General features: G+C 46.6%; 2 protein-coding genes across 2 annotated transcripts in view; both read right to left on the bottom strand.

Annotated features, from left to right (window-relative positions):
• LOC309550283 (uncharacterized protein) overlaps nucleotides 1–23,231 on the bottom strand; it is a 1,519,274-nt gene that overhangs the window by 1,075,051 nt on the left and 420,992 nt on the right. The window contains 1 exon segment of the mRNA XM_082250688.1: nucleotides 15,916–16,013. Coding sequence (XP_082106814.1) covers nucleotides 15,916–16,013 — 98 coding nt within the window.
• LOC309550751 (uncharacterized protein) lies at nucleotides 2,458–15,432 on the bottom strand. Its single transcript, XM_082251090.1, has 2 exons — nucleotides 15,337–15,432; nucleotides 2,458–3,449 (listed from the first exon to the last, which is right to left on the bottom strand). The coding sequence occupies exons 1-2, from the start codon at nucleotides 15,398–15,400 to the stop codon at nucleotides 2,623–2,625; spliced, it is 891 nt and encodes a 296-aa protein (XP_082107216.1). The 5' UTR covers nucleotides 15,401–15,432; the 3' UTR covers nucleotides 2,458–2,622.

Raw genomic sequence — 23,231 nt, 5'->3', positions numbered from 1 at the left:
ACGCCAATGTTAGACAGGAAGCCGTGCCATGCTCAGCAAGATTTCCCATAGAAACAAATGTTAGACAGGAAGCACTGCCTTACCAAGCTGACCAAGATTTTCCATAGACCCCAATGTTAAAAACTGGCATCATTGCCAAGTCAAGCTGAGCAAGGTTTCCCATAGACACCAAAGTTAGACAGGGAGCAGTGCCTTACCAAGCTGAGCAAGATTTCCCATAGACACCAATGTTAGACAGGGAGCAGTGCCTTACCAAGCTGACCATGATTTCCCATAGACACCAATGTTAGACAGGGAGCAGTGCCTTACCAAGCTGACCATGATTTCCCATAGACACCAATGTTAGACAGGGAGCAGTGCCTTACCAAGCTGACCATGATTTCCCATAGACACCAATGTTAGACAGGGAGCAGTGCCTTACCAAGCTGACCATGATTTCCCATAGACACCAATGTTAGACAGGGAGCAGTGCTTTACCAAGCTGACCAAGATTTCCCATAGACACCAATGTTAGACAGGGAGCAGAGCCTTACCAAGCTGATCAAGATTTCCTATAGATGCCAATGTTAAAAAGTGGGAGCAGTGCCATGCCAAGCAGACCAAGCTTTGTCCGTACTTGCAAGTGTATGTAAAGTTAGTGTACGTAAAACGGGGTATGCCTGTACATGTTATTTACTTCCTCATCAGGCTATGGCTGTGTGCCATTACCGCTGTACCAGCAGATGAAATAGAATATAGTCAGTGTGAATCTCAGAACGGTGCCGTGTCCCTAAAAATACAAGAAATATGGAAAATCCCTATGGGTGGGACTTTACTGGCACCAAAGAAATAATAGATAGTATGTAGGTAAAAGCAATTTTTATTGATACAAATTTATAAAAGCACTAATACATGAAATGTATAACCAAAAATTAATAACCGCGCTAGTGAAAAAGTATATATGTATATATATATATATATATATATATATATATATATATATATATATATAGCTGCAGCTTCCAGTGTGACAACACCCAAACAAAATTAATAAACGACAAGCTGTGCTGAATATAAAATCAATGTATCAAAATATGAATAAATGTCAAATTATTATACACATATAAAAGTGAACATAGTGCACTCAAATACTGAATCTAAATAATGTCCATAAATCAATATAGGTGACTTGTGTGACAAACAAATAATAATGCAGTCCACCATGAGTGCGGTGATCCTCCACCGATATCAGAGCTGCTTACCAGAAGGTAGTGTAAAATGGGCCCGTATGGTACAGCTGGCAGTCAGCAGGTTTCCCAGCAAAATAAAAGAGGATTCCCAAGATAAGGGTACACACATAGAAATTTCCCAAATGGCAGCCCGACTCTGCTAGCTCAGTTCACACCAATGGACCAGCATCACGTAAGAAGCTGTAAAATTGCGCGGAAGAGAAACAAAGTAAGCCGCCGGCCGGTCGGCCCGTTCTGCCCGTCTTCCTGGATACGAGAGGTGATGTCAGCACGCCGCCGTCTGACGCGTTTCGTCACAGGTGACGTTGTCCTAGGGTACATGAAACGTAAAGCAGCATGTACAATGTAATACAAACAGAAAGGCATGGAAAAACCAAGAATAGCACCATATGATACAATGGGTTGACATCAATCTGGGTGATTGATGTCAACCCATTGTATTCTATGGCGCTATTTTTGTTTTTTTCCATGTCTTTTACATTGTAAATGTTGCTATACATTTCATGTATTAGTGCTTTTATACATTTTGTATCAATAAAAATTACTTTTACCTACATACTATCTATTATTCCTTTGGTGCCAGTAAAGTCCCACCCATAGGGGATCTTACTGTACCAGAAGATGGTTCACCTCCACTGATGAACCCATCATTCTGAGAAGACTAGGATAGAGCTGAAAACGCGATGCTGTTTCTCTGCGCTAATGTAGCAATCGGCTGAACGAAACGTGGAGAAGAATGGTGTTACATAAAGGGAAATGACATGGACTTTCACTGTATTGTTCATTTGAGCACAAGAGACTCCATCTTGCTTGCAATGTTGCACTGTCTCGGTGTCCTTCACCTAAGTACACAGACTAACACACAGCTTTCCGAAAAGTCCTCCCCCCCTTCCTTCTCAAGGTTTTAGTTTTGCAACTGTTAGACATAGCTGATAAAATATGAAATTATTTGATTGGTTAGCGTTTAATAATAACATCTCACACCTCCCCCTTTCTTATCTTCTGTATAAAATAGAATGTAATAATACATTTTGTCAGAACAGATACAAACAGTGATTGTGTCCTCCGAATCTGTTCCTGCATATGTAGAGTTACCTTTTATTTTCATTATTCAAACCACAAATCTCTATAACACTATTACCTGATGATCTATAAAGGTTTTACAGCGTCCCCTATGAGGCTCCTTATGAAGCGTTTCTTACATGAAGAAGATCAGCCATGAAGTATATCTGAGGTGTATATCAGGGTGTGCTTCTTCCCAACATGAGAGCTGTGATGTCCAGCAACATTCATATAGAAGACATTTCCCACACTCAAGGCACTAATACACCTCGAGGGTTGTGTATGATCCCTGATGTACAGGAAGACAGGACTTCAGTGAGTAACAATTCCCTCACTCAGGACAGGAACGTGACTTCTCCCCCACGTGAGATCTCTGATGTCTATAAAGACTGGACTTGTCTGAAAAACATTTCCCACACTGAGGACAAGAAAACGGCTTCTCCCCCGTGTGAGATCTCTGATGTCTGTAAAGATGGGACTTCTGTGAAAAACATTTCCCACACTCAGGACAAGAATACATCTTCTCCCCTGTGTGAGATCTCTGATGTATGTAGAGACTATACTTGTGTGAAAAACATTTCCTGCATTCAGGACAGGAATACGGCTTCTCCCCCGTGTGAGATCTCTGATGTCTGTAAAGATGAGACTTCTGTGAAAAACATTTCCCGCACTCAGGGCAGGAATACATCTTCTCCCCCGTGTGAGATCTCTGATGTGTGTAAAAACTAGACTTGTATGAAAAACATTTCCTGCATTCAGGACAGGAATATGGCTTCTGCCCCGTGTGCAATCTCTGATGTGTGTAATAACTAGACTTGTCTGAAAAACATTTCCCGCACTCAGAGCATGAATACGGCTTCTCCCCTGTGTGAGTTCTTTTATGCACATTAAGACCAGATTTATAATGGAAACACTTCCCGCACTCAGTACAGGAAAACCTCTTATCTGTTGGAAGGACAGCACCATCCCTCACAGCCTGAGGTTCCTCAGGATAAGAGGAATACGATGGTCCATCTACACTGTGTGGTCCTGGATGGACATTTGAGGTAGCCGGGTTTTCTCCTGGAATATACTGTGTGATGTCCTCATCTTCTACTTTACAGTCTGGAGACAAAGTGAGACAATCCTCTGAGGTTTTCCTCATCTCCCGTCCATGTACTAAAATAGAAATAAAAAGATTATTACTAGACATGAGCAGATTGGTTCCCCTAAACCAGGACTCCGCCCACATCAGGCAGCTTTGTCTCTGAGGATCTTACAATTCCACCCTCAAGGTAACTAGTAAATGGGGCCTCTGATCTCCTACCAGTTCATTTCTTTATTCATGGACCTTAGTCAGAGAGTGAGAAAACGAGAACTGTCTTTTATAGGAGTGACAGTGATGAGGGGATTATAGGACGAGTGTCCCCTCCCCCTCTGTCACTCATTGCCATCTTCCCAACACTTTCTGTTTAACCACTTGCCGACCGCCCGCCAAAGTATTACTGCAGCAGGATGGCTCGGCTGCGCCCAGTCATGTAGTACTACGTGACTGGGTGCAAGTGGATTCGACGGCGCCGTGGGAGCCGTACTCCCGCTGTGTTTAGACACAGCGGGAGGCGGGCCGTGGGAGGAGTGGCGGCGATTGCCGCTGCCCTCCCGCGATCATCCGAGAGAAGACCCGCCTGCTTATGTAAGCAAAGCAGGCGGATCTTCTGTCACACATGCAGGGAAAGATCAGCAGTTTCAGCCAAGCTACAACCCCGATCTCTCTGTGCCTGTCACAGAACCCCCACCCCCCCCTCCGACACAGTCAGTAAGCATTATTAGGTACACATTTGACCCCTTTGATCACCCCCAGTATTAACCCCTTCCCTGCCAGTGTCATTTATACAGTAACAGTGCATATTTTGATTACTGTAGTAATGTCACTGGTCCAGTCCAGTGTCAAAAATGTGAGTTAGGGGTCTGATCTGTCCGCCGCAATGTCGCAGTCCCGCTAAAAAAACCACAGATCGCCCGCCATTACTAGTAAAAAAATAAATAAAAAGTCTAAAAATCTATCCCGTAGTTTGTAAACGCTATAACTTTTGCGCAAACCAATTAAAATACGCTTTTTGGGATTTTTTTTTACCAAAAATATGTAGCAGAATACAAATAAGCCTAAACTGATAAAAAAAAATTGTTTTATAGCAGAAAGTTAAAAATATGGCGATTTTTTCAAAATTTTCGCTCTTTTTTTGTTTATAGCGCATAATCTAAAAACGGCAGAGGTGATCAAATACCACCTATGAAAGCTCTATTTGTGGGAAAAAAAGTCATCGAATGTTTTTGGGTACAGCGTCGCACGACCGCGCAATTTTCCATTAAATTAACGCAGTGCCGAATCGCAAAAAAATGGCCTGGTCATTAAGGGGGTAAAACCTTCTGGGGCAGAAGTGGTTAAGGACCGAGCCTATTTCTGACATTTGCTGCTTAAAAGTTAAAATTAGTATTTTTTGCTAGAAAATTACTTAGAGCCACCAAACATTATATTTTTTTATCAGAGACCCTAGAGAATAAAATGGCAGTCATTGCAATATTTTATGTCACAATGTATTTGCACAAAACTTTACTCTTTGATGAAAAAAAAAAAAAAAAACTAAACAGTAAAGTTAGCCCAATTTTTTTGCATATTGTGAAAGATGATGTCACGCCGAGTAAATAGATACCTAACATGTTACGGTTTAAAATTGCGCACACTCGTGGAATGGTGACAGACTATGGTACTTAAAAATCTCCATAGGCGACACTTCAAAAAATTTTAACGGTTACCTTTTTAGAGTTACAGAGGTCTCGCTCCAATGATCGCGGTGATCCCTCACGTGTGGTTTGAACACTGTTTGCGTGTGCGACCTACGTAAGCGATTGCTTTGGCGCGCGAGGCATGGATCGCCTTACTTTTTTTTTTTCACACTGTCCCATTTAAATAAAAATGTGATACCTACAGTAATAGGCAGTGACAGGTACTCTTTATGGAGGGATCGGGGGTCTAAAAGACCCCGAACCCCTCCTCTGCACTTGAAAGTATTCAAAACGCCAAAATTGTCGTTCTCAAATACTTTGGATTACTTTTGGTAAACCGGAAGGGACGTCGCACCCGGGTTACTACTTTAGAGACCTGATCAAAGCCGATTTCAACTTTGTTCGAGTCTCCGGCCAGCCCGTGGATGTGCCGGCTGGTGGCTCGGGACCAGAGATCTGGGCGGAGCAGCAGAAGGAAGGGATGGATGTCCCCTCCCGCTGCTTGTAATAACAGCAGAGCCACTGCTTAGCCTCACCGGTTGTAATTACAAGAAAGTCGACCGTCCGCTCTAAACAAACGGTACCGGGGTGATGCCTCCAGCTGCATATTATCCCGATACAAACACTTGAAGCCAAATGAGGAACAGGTACGTGATTTTGCGGCAAGTGGTTAAGCTTCCAAAGTTTGAGGGTGTTATCACATTATTATCACCATGTAAAAGTCTGTGCTCCAATCAAATCATCAGATATAAAATATCCAGCTGGTAGAAAATGGGTGTAACAAAAGAGAATACACATTATGTGTATATATAGCAGTGGGTAGAGGGGAGAGAGTAGAAGTCAGGACTATGTAATGTACAACATATAGTATAAGATACAACAGATAGGACTAAATAGTATCAGAATGATGTAATGTACAACATAGATTACATAGTGCAGGGGTCAGGAGTATGCAATGTACAATATAGAGTATATAGTGCAGGGGTCAGGAGTATGTAATGTACAACAGAGTATATAGTGCAGGGGTCAGGAGTATGTATTGTACAACAGTACAACAGAGTATATAGTGCAGGGGTTAGGAGTATGTAATGTACAACAGAGTATATAGTGCAGGGGTCAGGAGTATGTAATGTACAATATAGTGTATATAGTGAAGGGGTCAGGAGTATATAATGTACAACAGAGTATATAGTGCAGGGGTCAGGAGTATGTAATGTACACCATAGAGTATATAGTGCAGGGGTCAGGAGAATATAATGTACAACAGAGTATATAGTGCAGGGGTCAGGAGTATGTAATGTACACCATAGAGTATATAGTGCAGGGGTCAGAAGTATGTAATGTACAACATTAGGGCTGCAACTAACGATTATTTGCCGCTTATTTTTTCGATTAATCGAATAAAATCATAAAAAATCTCAATATGCCTTTTTTTTCATTTATTTAAAATAATAATGAACAAACAGAGTGTTAGTGCCGGTTCACACTTGTGCGGTTTGCGAGATCGCATGTAATTCGGAGCGGACTGCTCCTAAATTACATGCGATCTCATGTGCGGATGAGAGTTCAGCCATACACTTTGTATGGCTGAATTCGCAGCGCATCCGCAGCAAACTCGCACGAGGCTTTTTTTTGAGCCACATCAGAATCAGATCGCACAGTGGTTCACACTTGTGCGATCCGATTCTGTGCGAACTTGCAGATCGCACTGCGATATGTGATCGCAACTGGGGGTGTCGTTAACTTTTAATTGACACCCCCTGCGTATCGCATATGGCAGTGTGAACTGCCAGATGTGCGGATGTGATGCGGGAACAGGCTGCATATTCGCAGCATTCCCGCATTGCACAAGTGTGAACCGGCACTCACACACAAACTGCAGAAACAAAAACGTAAACTTTACAATTAACATTACACAACTATGCAAATTTTTAGAAAGCAGTACAAATACAAACATTCTGAAAAAAAGGTGGGCTTGGACTATAACTGTTCTAGAAACTTCTGGCAACACCAGTGATGGGGCACTGTCCCCCCCCCCCCGGCAACACCAGTGATGGGGCACTGTCCCCCCCCCGGGAACACCAGTGATGGGGCACTGTCCCCCCCCCGGGAACACCAGTGATGGGGCACTGTCCCCCCCCCCACGGCAACACCAGTGATGGGGGCACTGTCCCCCCCCCCACGGCAACACCAGTGATGGGGCACTGCTTACTCCCCCCCATGGAAACACCAGTGATGGGGCACTGTCCCCCCCCCCCCACGTTAACACCAGTGATGGGGCACTGTCCCCCCCATGGAAACACCAGTGATGGGGCACTGTCCCCCCCCCCACGGTAACACCAGTGATGGGGCACTGTTTACTCCCCCCCCTGGCAACACCAGTGATGGGGCACTGTTTACTCCCCCCTCCCTGGCAACACCAGTAATGGGGCACTGTCCCCCCCCCCCCCACGGTAACACCAGTGATGGGGCACTGTCCCCCCCCCCCCCCCCACGGCAACACCAGTGATGGGGCACTGTCCCCCCCCCCACGGTAACACCAGTGATGGGGCACTGTCCCCCCCCCCACGGTAACACCAGTGATGGGGCACTGTCCCCCCCCCCCCCCCCCCGGCAACAATAGTGATGGGGCACTGTTTGGGGATAAAATCAAGTAACACTTGCAGGGCACATAATGCTCCCAGTACTTTTATACCAAAACTTTTTTTTTTTTTAAATTAAGCTCCTATATACTGTAAATAATATAATAAATGCTTATCTAGATAAGAGTTAATATTCCTTATAAGGTGCAATATTATAATAGAAAAATAAGTGAATAAAAACATCCATGTCAGCCATAGATATGAAATAGGGAGCATAGAAAGACCCCCTATATGTGCTATATGGACGTTTTTAATCACTTATTTTTCTATTATAATATTGCACTTTATAAGGAATATTAACTCTTTATCTGGATAAGCTTTTATTCTATTGTTTGGCGGGCTGCATTGCATGGAATGGACACAGTAACACTAAGCTTGGCACTCACGTGCTGCTTCTCTCCTCTTTTCTCGCTCTCCTCGATATGACTCACTCCCTCACTGACGTCAGCAAGAAGGCGGAGAGGAAAGGAGGAGGGAGGAGGAGGTCACAGAAGTGCCGAGCTGTGAGAGACAGTGAGTGCAGCCGGCGGCTTCACAGAGGAGACAGGCAGGGAAAGTCCAGAACGCAGCGCAACTAATCGAAGGATCAACTAATCGATAATGACAATCGTTGACAACGATTGTCATTATCGATTATTTTCGATTTTGTCGATTAGTTGTTTTAGCCCTATACAACATAGAGTATATAGTGCAGAAGTCATAATATTGGTATTCAGTAATCAGTGAAAGGTTAAAGTGGTTGTTAACCGCTTCAATACAGGGAATTTTCACCCCTTCCTGCCCAGGCCTATTTTCAGCTTTCAGGGCTCTCACATTTTTAATGACTATTGCGCGGTCATGCAACACTGTACCCATGATGAGGCGGCACTAATAGGCTGCACTATGGGCACTGATGAGGTGGCACTAATATGCCGCACTGATGGGAACTGATAGGTTGCACTTATGGGCACTGAGAGGCGGCACCGATGGGCACTGACGGGGGGCACTGACTGGCAACACTATGGGCACTGAATGTGGGAACTGATGGTGGGCACTGTGGGCATTGATGGTTGGCACTCTATTTCAATTTTCTGTAATCAGGGCACTGATGATCAGTGCCCCGATTACCTGTCCTGGTCTCCCCTGTGAGGAGGAGCCGCTGATCAGCTCTCCTCGCCTCTCTGGTCCCATGGCGGAGGCGGTAACGATCCAGCCAGGGGCGATGGCTGCCTGGGACAGAGAGAGAGAGGAACTGACATCGTTCCCTTCTCTCTGTAACCCTGGAAACCGGAAGCAACGAGTATTCATCGCTTCCAGTTCCACCCCATTTGTTTACCTGGCCACCAGCGGCCAGAGAAGCAGCTGATCGGACCGAGATGGGGGGGCCAGAGGCATGGGGGCCATAGGAGAGATTTGGGGTTTAAAGACCCCAAATCTCTCCATAAAGAGGACCTGTCATGGCCCATGCTATCACAAGGGATGTTGTTCATCCCTTGCAATAGCGGATAAAGTTTGTACAAAAAAAAAAAAATGTGTTCAAAATAAATAAGTAAAAAAAAAAATTAAAAAACACCACCGTCCCACCATGCTCACTGCAAATGCATACGCTACTCCCGCACACATATGTAGCCGGTGATCGCACCACCAAGAGGTATAGTCGTGAACGTCAGAGCAAGAGCAATAATTCTAGCACCAGACCTCCTGTGTATCTCTAAGCTGGTAACCTGTAAAGGAAAAAACACTTAAAATGTTTACATTAAACAAGTTGCAGAGGCCCCACACCGCTGCCTCCCATCTACTGAGACTGCACTCAGTGACTCGGGTGTGAGACTATAAAGACATATCCCTCCACCCTGCACAGCCAGCAGACACCAGAGCAAGTAACCCTGGGAGAATTACAGCCAGTCAGAGATTTTACTAGACCCGGGCATGAAGCAGTAGACCTAAGATACATTCCCCAGGTGCCTAGGTCTAGTAACGCCTATGGCAAAAATAAACATTTTGCTGGCAGCTGAACCCCAGAATTTCCATAAATCCAGTCTAGATACAGTGCCTTGCGAAAGTATTTGGCCCTCTGTGACCTTTTGCCACATTTCAGGCTTCAAACATAAAGATATAAAACTGTAATTTTTTTGTGAAGAATCAACAACAAGTGGGACACAATCATGAAGTCGAACGAAATTTATTGGATATTTCAAACTTTTTTAACAAATAAAAAAACTGAAAAATTGGGTGTGCAAAATTATTCAGACCCCTTAAGTTAATACTTTGTAGCGCCACCTTTTGCTGCGATTACAGCTGTAAGTCGCTTGGGGTATGTCTCTATCAGTTTTGCACATCGAGAGACTGAAAGTTTTGCCCATTCCTCCTTGCAAAACAGCTCGAGCTCAGTGAGGTTGGATGGAGAGCGTTTGTGAACAGCAGTTTTCAGTTCTTTCCACAGATTCTCGATTGGATTCAGGTCTGGACTTTGACTTGGCCATTCTAGCACCTGGATATGTTTATTTGTGAACCATTCCATTGTAGATTTTGCTTTATGTTTTGGATCATTGTCTTGTTGGAAGACAAATCTCCATCCCAGTCTCAGGTCTTTTGCAGACTCCATCAGGTTTTCTTCCAGAATGGTCCTGTATTTGGCTCCATCCATCTTCCCACCAATTTTAACCATCTTCCCTGTCCCTGCTGAAGAAAAGCAGGCCCAAACCATGATGCTGCCATCACCATGTAACGCTCCTGCGTTTTATGTATGATGTGGATTTACAGATGCAGAAATATTCCACTTCAGTAGTCATGTAGAGAAACGCTGAGACACCAATCCCAACTCCCAAAGACTCATCATGTGTGGATGATCTCAATTCAGCAAGTAAATACACACACTCAATAAGGAGTTCCTGGAGTGATCTATGTATATAGAAGTATAGAGGTGATAGGCTGAAGAGACAGGTTGAGTAGAGACGATAGGTGACAGACACTTGAGAGAAATGTTCTTGAGAATGAGATAGTAACAGGTGGGATGCAGATAGGTTAGCAATCATGTATGGTAGTAGATGATAGGATAGCAGATGACATACAGGAGAGACTAACCCAGTGCAAGAGCAGATGATAGTAGGCTCAAGAGCTAGCAATCTAGATAGTGCAGATGTAGTAACAGTCCTTAGTATGCAGAGCTAGACAGTGTAAGCTTTAGTATGAAGGTTATTGAGGTTTCCCCTGTGGGGTACTTATCACTAGTAGCAATGTAGCAGAGGAGAGGTTCGACAAGAGCGGATGATCCGGTAGCGGGATACAGGGATCAGCGCAGCGTGGTTCCGACAGCGAGGTATGCTTGCAAGCATGAGAGCTTCAAGACAGGTTAGCATCAAGGCACATCTAGGCCCACAGCAGGGTAGTCGTGAGAAGGGTGAAGGTGAAAACAGCATGCCAGGGGTGATCGGGTGGCAAGACACAGGATCCGAAAACAGAGGTTCAGGTAGCGAGATACAGGAACGTGTAGATTTGACATGCTGAACTCAGATCAGGACGCTCCAACCATGGCGGTTGAACGAACACATGTGAGTGAGCGCTGGTGATCTAAACAGCTGTTCAGTCCGGCGCCCAGCGATGATGCCAGCACCCCCAAAGGGAAACACACCCACACGCGCCCCATCCACCCAGGCAGACGGAAAGCACCCGGAAACGATGCGACAGGAGGCACCGAGAGCGCCAGAACCCTACAGTACCCCCCCCCCCGTAAGGCCGGCTCCGGAAGGCCTCTAAGGCTGGTTGTCGATATAAGAATCGGAAAAGACTGGTTGCCGATACGAGAATCGGATAATACTGGTTGCCGATACGAGAATCGGATAAGACTGGTTGCCGATACGAGAATCGGATAAGACTGGTTGCCGATACGAGAATCGGATAAGACTGGTTGCCGATACGAGAATCGGATAAGGCTGGTTGCCGATACGAGAATCGGATAAGACTGGTTGCCGATACGAGAATCGGATAAGACTGGTTGCCGATGTGAAAATCGGAAAAAAAAAAAAAACTTGTTGCCGATGTGAGAATCGGATCAGGTTGGTAACCGATGTGAGAATCGGATCACTTGTTGCCGATATGAAAATCGGATCAGGTTGGTAACCGATGTGAGAATCGGATCACTTGTTGCCGATACGAGAATCGGGTCAGGTTGGTAACCGATGTGAGAATCGGATCACTTGTTGCCGATATGAGAATCGGATCAGGTTGGTAACCGATGTGAGAATCGGATCACTTGTTGCCGATACGAGAATCGGATCAGGTTGGTAACCGATGTGAGAATCGGATCACTTGTTGCCGATACGAGAATCGGGTCAGGTTGGTAACCGATGTGAGAATCGGATCACTTGTTGTTAGGGTATCTGCTACATGAACCCCTCACTAGAATCGGACGCATAACCATCCGAAGTAATCCTAGTAGTCCTAGCAACCAATGCTTCTTCAAACATCCTCAGATCCTTCCTACATACCACCGTGCCATTAGAATCGCGTACGCAGTCAGGTGGAAGAAACTCAATGTTTTCATTGGAAGCTAAAAATGTGCTTGCAAAAATAAGAGTATCCTCAGGAGGTGGTACAGGAGGTTTTTTAGAACGTGGTATCGAGTTCACTGGAGTTGAAGGAATATCTATTCCAATATTTGTCAAAGTCTGGGTGCCCTTTTTTGATATAGGACGGGGACAGGGCTGGCAACAGCCTTGGTAATTTCCAGGCTGTTTTTCAGGGAAGACAGTTCAGATTCGCCTGGCCTCCATTGGGAGAGCCTTAGGCCTATGGGGTCTGGTTGGGCAGGATGTAATGAAATGTCCCCCTTCTCCACAATAAAAACAAAGGCCACAGATTCTCCTGTGATCTCTTTTTTTTTGTAAGGACAGCTTAGTATGTACGGCACCAATCTCCATAGGCTCCTCATCCATCTCTGTAGGATCAGGGTTCAAATGAGATGTGTCAGAGTGACAAGGCTGACTGTTTAAGGCAGGCTTGGACCATGACCAGGCAGGATCACCATATTCATTTGGTTTCCTTTTTTCCCTAGGTAGCCGGGGTCTGCGGTTACCTGGAGCAGGTTTAGGAGTAGATTTTTGGGAGGGGAGACACTGGGAGTGCATCGCAATTGCAAATGATTCCCAATTGTCTAGGATCTGACTTTTTTCTTGCAGTTTCTGGTATGCCCACGTTTTCATTTTGCCAGAAAGCAAATTAATGGCAGCATGCACTTTAATAAAGTCATTATGATAGGTCCTAGGCTTAAGGATAAATAGGAGCTCACAATCCATACGAAAAAAACGGAAAGAGGAACGGGAACCATCAAACCTGTCTGGTAGAAGGACAAGAGGTTCTGGGGGTTGAGCAGCAGTAGGCTGTGTCAGTCTGGCCACCTGCTGCGTCAGAGCCTGATTGTCTTCTTTTAATTCAGTAAGTGCGTGTATTAACGCAGTTACTTGTTGTGTTAACTGTGTCACCTGAGTGGTCATTTCTGCTGAATCCATTTTATCTGGTTCGTTCAATCTGTAACGCTCCTGCGTTTTATGTATGATGTGGATTTACAGCTGCAGAAATATTCCACTTCAGTAGTCATGTAGAGAAACGCTGAGACACCAATCCCAACTCCCAAAGACTCATCATGTGTGGATGATCTCAATTCAGCAAGTAAATACACACACTCAATAAGAAGTTCCTGGAGTGATCTATGTATATAGAAGTATAGAGGTGATAGGCTGAAGAGACAGGTTGAGTTGAGACGATAGGTGACAGACACTTGAGAGAAATGTTCTTGAGAATGAGATAGTAACAGGTGGGATGCAGATAGGTTAGCAATCATGTATGGTAGTAGATGATAGGATAGCAGATGACATACAGGAGAGACTAACCCAGTGCAAGAGCAGATGATAGTAGGCTCAAGAGCTAGCAATCTAGATAGTGCAGATGTAGTAACAGTCCTTAGTATGCAGAGCTAGACAGTGTAAGCTTTAGTATGAAGGTTATTGAGGTTTCCCCTGTGGGGTACTTATCACTAGTAGCAATGTAGCAGAGGAGAGGTTCGACAAGAGCGGATGATCCGGTAGTGGGATACAGGGATCAGCGCAGCATGGTTCCGACAGCGAGGTATGCTTGCAAGCATGAGAGCTTCAAGACAGGTTAGCATCAAGGCACATCTAGGCACACAGCAGGGTAGTCATGAGAAGGGTGAAGGTGAAAACAGCATGCCAGGGGTGATCGGGTGGCGAGACACAGGATCCGAAAACAGAGGTTCAGGTAGCGAGATACAGGAACGTGTAGATTTGACATGCTGAACTCAGAGATCAGGACGCTCCAACCATGGCGGTTGAACGAACACATGTGAGTGAGAGCTGGTGATCTAAACAGCTGTTCAGTCCGGCGCCCAGCGATGATGCCAGCACCCCCAAAGGGAAACACACCCACACGCGCCCCATCCACCCAGGCAGACGGAAAGCACCCGGAAACGATGCGACAGGAGGCACCGAGAGCGCCAGAACCCTACACACCATGTTTGACAGTGGGGATGGTGTGTTCAGGGTGATGAGCTGTGTTGCTTTTACGCCAAACGTAACATTTTGCATTGTTGCCAAAAAGTTTGATTTTGGTTTCATCTGAGCAGAGCACCTTCTTCCACATGTTTGGTGTGTCTCCCAGGTGGCTTGTGGCAAACTTTAAACAACACTTTTTATGGATATCTTTAAGAAATGGCTTTCTTCTTCCCACTCTTCCATAAAGGCCAGATTTGTGCAGTATACGACTGATTGTTGTCCTATGGACAGAGTCTCCCACCTCAGCTGTAGATCTCTGCAGTTCATCCAGAGTGATCATGGGCCTCTTGGCTGCATCTCTGATCAGTCTTCTCCTTGTATGAGCTGAAAGTTTAGAGGGACGGCCAGGTCTTCGTAGATTTGCAGTGGTCTGATACTCCTTCCATTTCAATATTATCTCTTGCACAGTTCTCCTTGGGATGTTTAAAGCTTGGGAAATCTTTTTGTATCCAAATCCGGCTTTAAACTTCTCCACAACAGTATCTCGGACCTGCCTGGTGTGTTCCTTGTTCTTCATGATGCTCTCTGCGCTTTAAACGGACCTCTGAGACTATCACAGTGCAGGTGCATTTATACGGAGACTTGATTACACACAGGTGGATTCTATTTATCATCATTAGTCATTTAGGTCAACATTGGATCATTCAGAGATCCTCACTGAACTTCTGGAGAGAGTTTGCTGCACTGAAAGTAAAGGGGCTGAATAATTTTGCACGCCCAATTTTTCAGTTTTTTATTTGTTAACAAAGTTTGAAATATCCAATAAATCTCGTTCCACTTCATGATTGTGTCCCACTTGTTGTTGATTCTTCACAAAAAATTACAGTTTTATATCTTTATGTTTGAAGCCTGAAATGTGGCAAAAGGTCGCAAAGTTCAAGGGGGCGAATACTTTTGCAAGGCACTGTACATAAATTGTGTCTGAAGCACAGAGAAGGAAGATTATCGGAGAGAAATACAGGAATACAGGACGGGGAACACAGCTCAGGAAAGTGACCAGGGTATTACAGGCTGATATCACACAGTCCCTGCCCTACTCTGGACCAATCAGTGAGCAGTATGGGTGGAGGAATGTATTTAGTGGTAATGACCCACCTGTGCTGATCTCTGTAGTAGTGTCCTCCTCTATAATTATCCTCATTATTCCATCCTCCTCCATAGACTGCTGATCATCCCTCACATACGTCTCTTCTTCTTCTGCTTTAATTACAACTTTTATATCTATCAAATCTTCGCCCTAAACCAAGAAAATAATAGAAGCGGTAATCTGTGAAACATAAGCTTCAATATATTGACATCGCATTTAAAAACAATCAACACATCACATCGACAAGTCCATGTTCTAGATGCCACAAACCTGGTAATGGGGAGGGATGGTGTGACCTTCCTGTGTGGAATCCCGGGAATACAGAGGACGGGGACATCTCTCTGGTGGGTTTCTGTAGCTGGATGACTCCACCATGGTGTCCTGGTACAGATCTTTATGTTCTTTTAAAAACGCAGACTCTTCCATCACCCCATCCTCATCATCCTCCTCATCATCCTCTTCTTTAACTTCAACTTTAGAATCTCTCAAGTTTCCACTCTGAATATAGAATAAAAATGACATCAATGGTAACAATGCAGATAATGTACAGATCCTAATGATACTATCAGTGATTGTTCCTCATCTACCTGATGATGGGGAGGAATGGTGTGACCTTCCTGTGTGGAATCCTGGGAATACAGAGGAAGGGGACATCTCTCTGGTGGGTTCCCATTACTGGATCCATCTGTAGGAAACACACACACTGACTGAATACATTGTTTCTATGTGTTTATCAGGTGATGGGGGATCTAGGTGGATCCTCCGTACTGCTCTCTCCTTTACAATAAAGTCTCCTCTTACCCGGTGATGTGAGGGGCGGCTGATTCTCCATCCTGACGTCGTTGTAGAGATCCTTGTGTCCTTCTAAATACTCCCACTCCTCCATGGAGAAATAGACAGTGACATCCTGACACCTTATAGGAACCTGACACACACAATGATACAGTCACCATCCAGACACATCCCTTGTCTGTTACTGGATAATGTCCCAGAATTCCCAGCACCGCTCACCTCTCCTGTCAGCAGCTCCATCATCTTCTTGGTGACTTCTAGAATCTTCTGCATGTTGTGTCTCTCAGGTTTTAGGGAGTCACATGGAGGCACTGTGATGGTCATATGATCACCTGACTTCACAAGAGGAAATCTCTGTATTGAGGAACCAATAGGAATATCATGTTAGAGTCCATCAACTCTCCGATCAGTTCTGTGTTTTAATAGTAGAGATAAGAGTGATGTCATGTGACCTCCCAGAATCCTCCTCACCTCTCCGGTCAGCAGGTAGATGATCTCCAGGGTGAGGTTTAGGATCTTCTCAGTCATGTGACTCAGGTCCTCCATCCTCAGTGGTGCCATCGTCTATGAGTTTTCCCTGTAGACAGATAAAATTAATAACAGAGAATTATCTGGATTGGTATTGGTTGTCCAATAATAGGATGAGGATATTAGGTGGTAATATGAAGGTCAGTATGTATTTAAGCACCAAGGTCCCCAGTGAGAAAATATTTAATCTGGATAGTTTAGTGTTTGCTATGGTTCTTGCAGTCTAGGAGTCTTGTACAATTTGGCCTCCTGGATCATAAATTCCATTCTTGATGTTGAGTGTGAGATGAGGAGGAGATCCAGGAATCAGGATAAAGGTCAGGACAAGCAGCAGACGAGCGCATCCAAGAGATGGAGCCGGGGTCACTACACAGAAAATCAATCCAAGGAAACAACAGGCAGGACGAGGAATAGCAAGAAGGAGCTCAGAGACAAATGAGAATATTGCTCAGCCAATGGGAGATTATCTCAGCATGACTTACATAATGAAGGAGATGAGGAGGAGGGGAAGAAGTCACTTAAGGTGACCATAGATACATGGAAATTCAGCTGGTTCAGCAGGGATCGGTCACATTTCCATCCAGAGGCGTACCTAGGGTCTCCAGCGCCCTTGGCGAAGAACTGTATCAGCGCCCCCCCCCCGGGGGAGAGAGTTTGACAACTGTATCTGCGCTCCCCTCTGGGAGATAGAGTTTGACAGAGAGAGATGGGGGGGTTTACAGAGAAAGGGGGTGACAGAGAGAAGGGATATCAGAGAGAGAGAGGGCAGGTGACAGGGAGAGAGATAGGGGAGTGACAGGGAGAGAGATAGGGGAGTGACAGGGAGAGAGAGAGGGGAGTGACAGGGAGAAAGAGAGGGCAGGTGACAGGGAGAGAGAGAGAGGGGGGGGTGACAGGGAGAGAGAGAGGGGGGTGACAGGGAGAGAGAGAGAGAGAGAGGGGACAGGTGACAGGGAGAGAGAGAGAGGGCAGGTGACAGGGAGTGAGAGGGGGGGTGACAGGGAGTGAGAAGGGGGTGACAGGGAGTGAGAGGGCAGGTGACAGGGAGTGAGAAGGGGGTGACAGGGAGTGAGAGAGGGGGGTGACAGGGAGAGAGAGAGAGAGAGAGAGAGAGAGAGAGGGGGGTGACATGGAGAGAGAGAGAGAGAGAGAGAGAGGGGGTGACAGGGAGAGAGAGAGGGAGTGACAGGGAGGGAGAGAGAGAGAGGGGGCAGGTTACAGGGAGAGAGAGAGAGAGGGCAGGTGACAGGGAGTGAGAGGGGGGTGACAGGGAGTGAGAGGGGGGTGAAAAGGGAGTGAGAGGGGGGTGACAGGGAGTGAGAAGGGGTGTCAGGGAGTGAGAGGGGGGTGACAGGGAGTGAGAGGGCAGGTGACAGGGAGTGAGAGGGCAGGTGACAGGGAGTGAGAGGGAAGGTGACAGGGAGTGAGAGGGCAGGTGACAGGGAGTGAGAAGGGGGTGACAGGGAGTGAGAGAGAGGGCAGGTGACAGGGAGTGAGAGGGGGGTGACAAGGAGTGAGAAAGGGGGTAACAGGGAGTGAGAAGGGGGGTAACAGGGAGTGAGAAGGGGGTGACAGGGAGTGAGAGGGAGTTAGATGGGGTGACAGGGAGTGAGAGGGGGTGACAGGGAGTGAGAAGGGGGTGACAGGGAGTGAGAAGGGGGTGACAGGGAGTGAGAAGGGGGTGACAGGGAGTGAGAGAGAGGGCAGGTGACAGGGAGTGAGAGAGAGGGCAGGTGACAGGGAGTGAGAGGGGGGTGAAAAGGGAGTGAGAGGGGGGTGAAAAGGGAGTGAGAGGGGGGTGAAAAGGGAGTGAGAAGGGGGTGACAGGGAGTGAGAAGGGGGTGACAGGGAGTGAGTGAGAGGGGGTGACAGGGAGTGAGTGAGAGGGGGTGACAGGGAGTGAGTGAGAGGGGGTGACAGGGAGTGAGTGAGAGGGGGTGACAGGGAGTGAGTGAGAGGGGGGTGACAGGGAGTGAGTGAGAGGGGGGTGACAGGGAGTGAGTGAGAGGGGGGTGACAGGGAGTGAGTGAGAGGGGGATGACAGGGAGTGAGTGAGAGGGGGGTGACAGGGAGTGAGTGAGAGGGGGGTGACAGGGAGTGAGAGGGGGGTGACAGGGAGTGAGAGGGGGAGTGACAGGGAGGGAGAAGGGGGTGACAGGGAGGGAGAAGGGGGTGACAGGGAGGGAGAAGGGGGTGACAGGGAGGGAGAGAGAGGGCAGGTGACAGGGAGTGAGAGGGGGTGACAGGGAGTGAGAGGGGGTGACAGGGAGTGAGAAGGGGGGTGACAGGGAGTGAGAAGGGGGGTGACAGGGAGTGAGAAGGGGGGTGACAGGGAGTGAGAAGGGGGTGAAAAGGGAGTGAGAAGGGGGTGACAGGGAGTGAGAAAGGGGTGACAGGGAGTGACAGGGAGTGAGAAGGGGATGACAGGGAGTGACAGGGAGTGAGAAGGGTGTGACAGGGAGTGAGAGGGGGTGACAGGGAGTGAGAAGTGAGTGACAGGGAGTGAGAAGGGGGTGACAGGGAGTGAGAAGGGGGTGACAGGGAGTGAGAGGGAGTGAGAAGGGGATGACAGGGAGTGACAGGGAGTGAGAAGGGGGTGACAGGGAGTGAGAAGTGAGTAACAGGGAGTGAGAAGGGGGTGACAGGGAGTGAGAAGGGGGTGACAGGGAGTGAGAAGGGGGTGACAGGGAGTGAGAAAGGGGTGACAGGGAGTGAGAAAGGGGTGACAGGGCCCAATACACCGCCCCCCCGTCACACATACCGGTACGCACACTCTCCATCCTACCTCACCGCATCCCGGCTCCCCGCAGACACACACTCCCCCCCCATAAACCTATCACCGCACGTGCTCCCCTCACCTCCGATCAGCACAGCTGCAACATCTTGCGGGCTCCGCTCATCTCAGCAGCCAAGGGCAGCACCTGTCCGCCAACAGCTGGGTGGGCAGGGACAGCCCCACCTTCTAGTACAAACAGAGCAGGGGGCAGGGCCGGATCACAAGCTGGAAATATGATGGGCGGAAGATAAGGGGGGCGCCAGCCGCCGGGGGGCAGGCTGAACGGAGGAGCGATAGGAGCGGTATTTCACTGCTACACTGCCAAGGCTTTTGCGCCCCCTCGGCCTGCGCCCCTGGCGGGCGCCTTTCTGGCCAACCCCACGGTACGCCCCTGTTTCCATCCATGTGTGGTCACTGTTTGATAAAAGTCACTCGATCAGCAGCTGCAGCCAATAGCTTCATCACTGATCTGTGTATTCTGAGAGCGGAGGAGCGCCCCCCATTGTCAGAATACAATAGTGCAGCGGGGAGGATTCCTCCATCCCTCTCCAATGTGTGGATGGGGGAATCGCTTCAGTTTTTTGGGGGTTTTTTTGCCCATCCCACTGGCTTAACGATAAAACTGAACCATGTATGGCCAGCTTTGGAAGCAAGATATATTATTCATCAACTGATCCCCCCTGTAGGGATTAATCTAGGTTTCCACACTATATATGTGTGTATCATCATCTGCTGGAGATAAAAGACGTCATAGTGACTATGGAGGAAGAGGACGGACATGACGGGGGGGGGAGGGGGGTTACTGGGTGTAAATAGAAAAATAAGATCTTATTACCTCCTCTGCTGCCACTTCCAGCAATGTCTCCTCTCTACTTCCCCCCCCCCCATGCTTAAAATCACCTGACATCACTTCCTGTCTGTCTTCCATAGAGACTTCCTGTCTGGGTAGAAGTGAGATCACCATCTTGTGGAGCTCAGAGGAACTGCATCCCCAAGAAACATCTTGTAGTGTGAACACGGCCTTGTGCGGTGTGTGTATGAACTGTATATCCTTATAGATGGGTCATCTCCACCCCCACCAAGGGGGATAGAAATATATTAGTGCTCGGGGGGAGACATTTTGGCACCTTTGATTTTGCACTAAAATTGATTGCAGATTTAGTCATGTAGAACATCTGTTATATGGATATAAACTAGGATTAAACTAGGAGACGGGGGGGGGGGGGGGGAGGGCTCAGAAGTAGAGTCAGTCAGGAGGGAGCAAAGTACAGAAGGTAGTATTAGAGTCAGCAGCGACAGTAGGGCCATAACGTCAATTGGTCGGTCTGTGCGGGAAAACCTCAGACCAAACAGGAATAAACATAACCACCAATCACGTTTAACTTCCGTAAAACTAAGAGGGGTATATGCTAATGCCAGGAGCCTAGCTAATAAAATGGATGAGTTGGAAATGTTAGTACATGAGGAGGACATAGACCTTGTGGGAATAACGGAGACTTGGTTCGACCCCTCACATGACTGGCTGGCCAATATCCAAGGGTATTTGGTGTACCGGAAGGACAGGGTAGGAAAAAGAGGGGAGGGGTATATCTTTACGTCAAGAACAATGTAAGGGTGATAGAGAGGAGTGACATTACGGAAGGGATGAGTATGGAGTTAGAATCTGTGTGGGTAGAACTCCATAGGGAAGGAGAAAAGGGAAAAGTAATTGTGGGGGTTTGCTATAGGCCACCTAAACAAGGGGAGGAGGTAGAGCAGGAATTTTTAGCACTATTGGGTAAAGTGGCAAAACTAGGATCAGTCATCATATTGGGGGACTTCAATTATCCCGACATTGACTGGGGAGAGGGGACTACACACTCACAGAAGGCCCGTCTATTCATGGAAACCTTACAGGATAATTACATGTCACAGTTGGTGGATTCTCCGACTAGAAAATACAGTGCTGGATCTATTGACACTAATGACCCAGACCAAATCTCGGAGGTAGGAGTCCAGGACAACCTGGGCTCTAGCGATCACAGGATGATCACATTTAGTGTAAATAACAATATAACACGGCAAGTGGGGAACATAAGAACCCTAAACTTCAGAAGGGCAAACTTTCCAAAATTGTACTCATTGATGGAAAGGGTAAACTGGGACCAAACCCTGGGATCCCTGACCACAGAGGAAAAATGGGAATGCTTTAGGAACATATTAAGCAAATGCATCTTGCAGTGCATTCCTATGGGAAATAAATTTAGAAGAGATAAAGCCAAACCTGGCTGGCTAAACCGTAGCGTTAAAAAACTTATTAGGGGAAAAAAATTGGCCTTCAAGAAATATAAATCAGAGGGCACTGAATCGGCTTTCGACCAATACAAGGAGGCAAATAAGAAAAGTAAACACGAAATCAAGATGGCTAAAATAAACTTTGAGAGACAAATAGTGGAGAATAGTAAAAAAAAACCCAAAAGAAATTATTTAAATATATCAACAGCAAAAAAACTAGGGCAGAGCATATTACACACATAATTAACAATGATGGGAGGATGGTTACAGAGGACACTGAAAAAGCAACCGTGCTGAATGTTTTTTTCTCGTCAGTCTTTACACAGGAAAAGGAGGGGTACACTGACCATGACTGTTTGGTTAGTAGTAATACACAGGACTTGCCACTATGGCTAACAGAGGGTGAAATCAGGGAAAGACTGGATAAACTTAACACAAACAAATCACCAGGCCCGGATGGCGTACATCCGAGAGTACTCAAGGAACTCAGTAAGGTTATATCCAGACCACTGTTCCTGATCTTTGCTAACAGTATTAGGACAGGAGATGTACCAGGGGAGTGGAGGAAAGCAAACGTGATTCCGATATTCAAAAAGGGTCAGAGGCATATCCCGGGAAATTATAGGCCTGTCAGTCTGACATCAATAGTATGTAAACTTCTGGAGGGGATGATAAGGGATTATATGGTAGAGTTTGCTAAAGACAACAACATCATCAGCAGTAACCAGCACGGGTTTACAAATGGGCGTTCTTGTCAAACCAATCTCCTAACATTTTATGAGGAGGTGAGCTGTGAGCTAGATAGGGGCAGACCAGTGGATGTGGTGTACTTAGATTTCGCTAACAAGAGTCCTCATTGGACACAGTGGGGAGACTCCCCAGACTCAACAGCCCACACCTGGAAACATGTGACAGCCTAACTGAATGATCAGGCCCCCCTGATAAGCAGACAGGGCCACCCATATGCTTTTCCTAGCACCTACCTAGGAGGGTGCTACATCGGACTGCTGCTGTAACAAAGGTAAGTATTTCCTTTATCAACTAGAAGAGCATTATGTGTCACAGCGCTGTCCTATTGTGTGTGCACATAAATTATCACAAACACACTAAAATATGTGGATACATTCATATATAAAGTGCTAGGGGCTCAAAGTAATATTCTCTGCAGATCTACTGCTTCCACTTTACACCTACTTCATTGATCTTATGGTGTTTATCAATATATTAACCACTTGCAGCCCGCCCTATAGCAGAATGAGGACGGCAAGGTGGTTCCTCTATCCTGACTGGCCGTCATTTAATGTCCAGCAGGATAGAGCGCACAGAGCGGCGATCGGTGCTGCGGTGTGCCAGTCTGACTCACCGCATCTCCAATCCCGGTATTGTTATTTTTTAAAAATTGTCACACTTTTTGGGTTTATAGCGCAAAAAATTAAAATCGCACAGGTGATCAAATACCACCAAAAGAAAGCTCTGTTTGTGGGGAAAAAAAGGACGCCAATTTAATTTGGGTACAGCGTCGCACGACCGCGC

The sequence above is a fragment of the Pelophylax lessonae genome, assembly GCF_965119305.1.
Source record: "Pelophylax lessonae genome assembly, chromosome: 3".
NCBI classification, from domain to species: Eukaryota; Metazoa; Chordata; class Amphibia; order Anura; family Ranidae; genus Pelophylax; species Pelophylax lessonae.
This window is presented reverse-complemented; position numbering and strand designations above follow the sequence as displayed.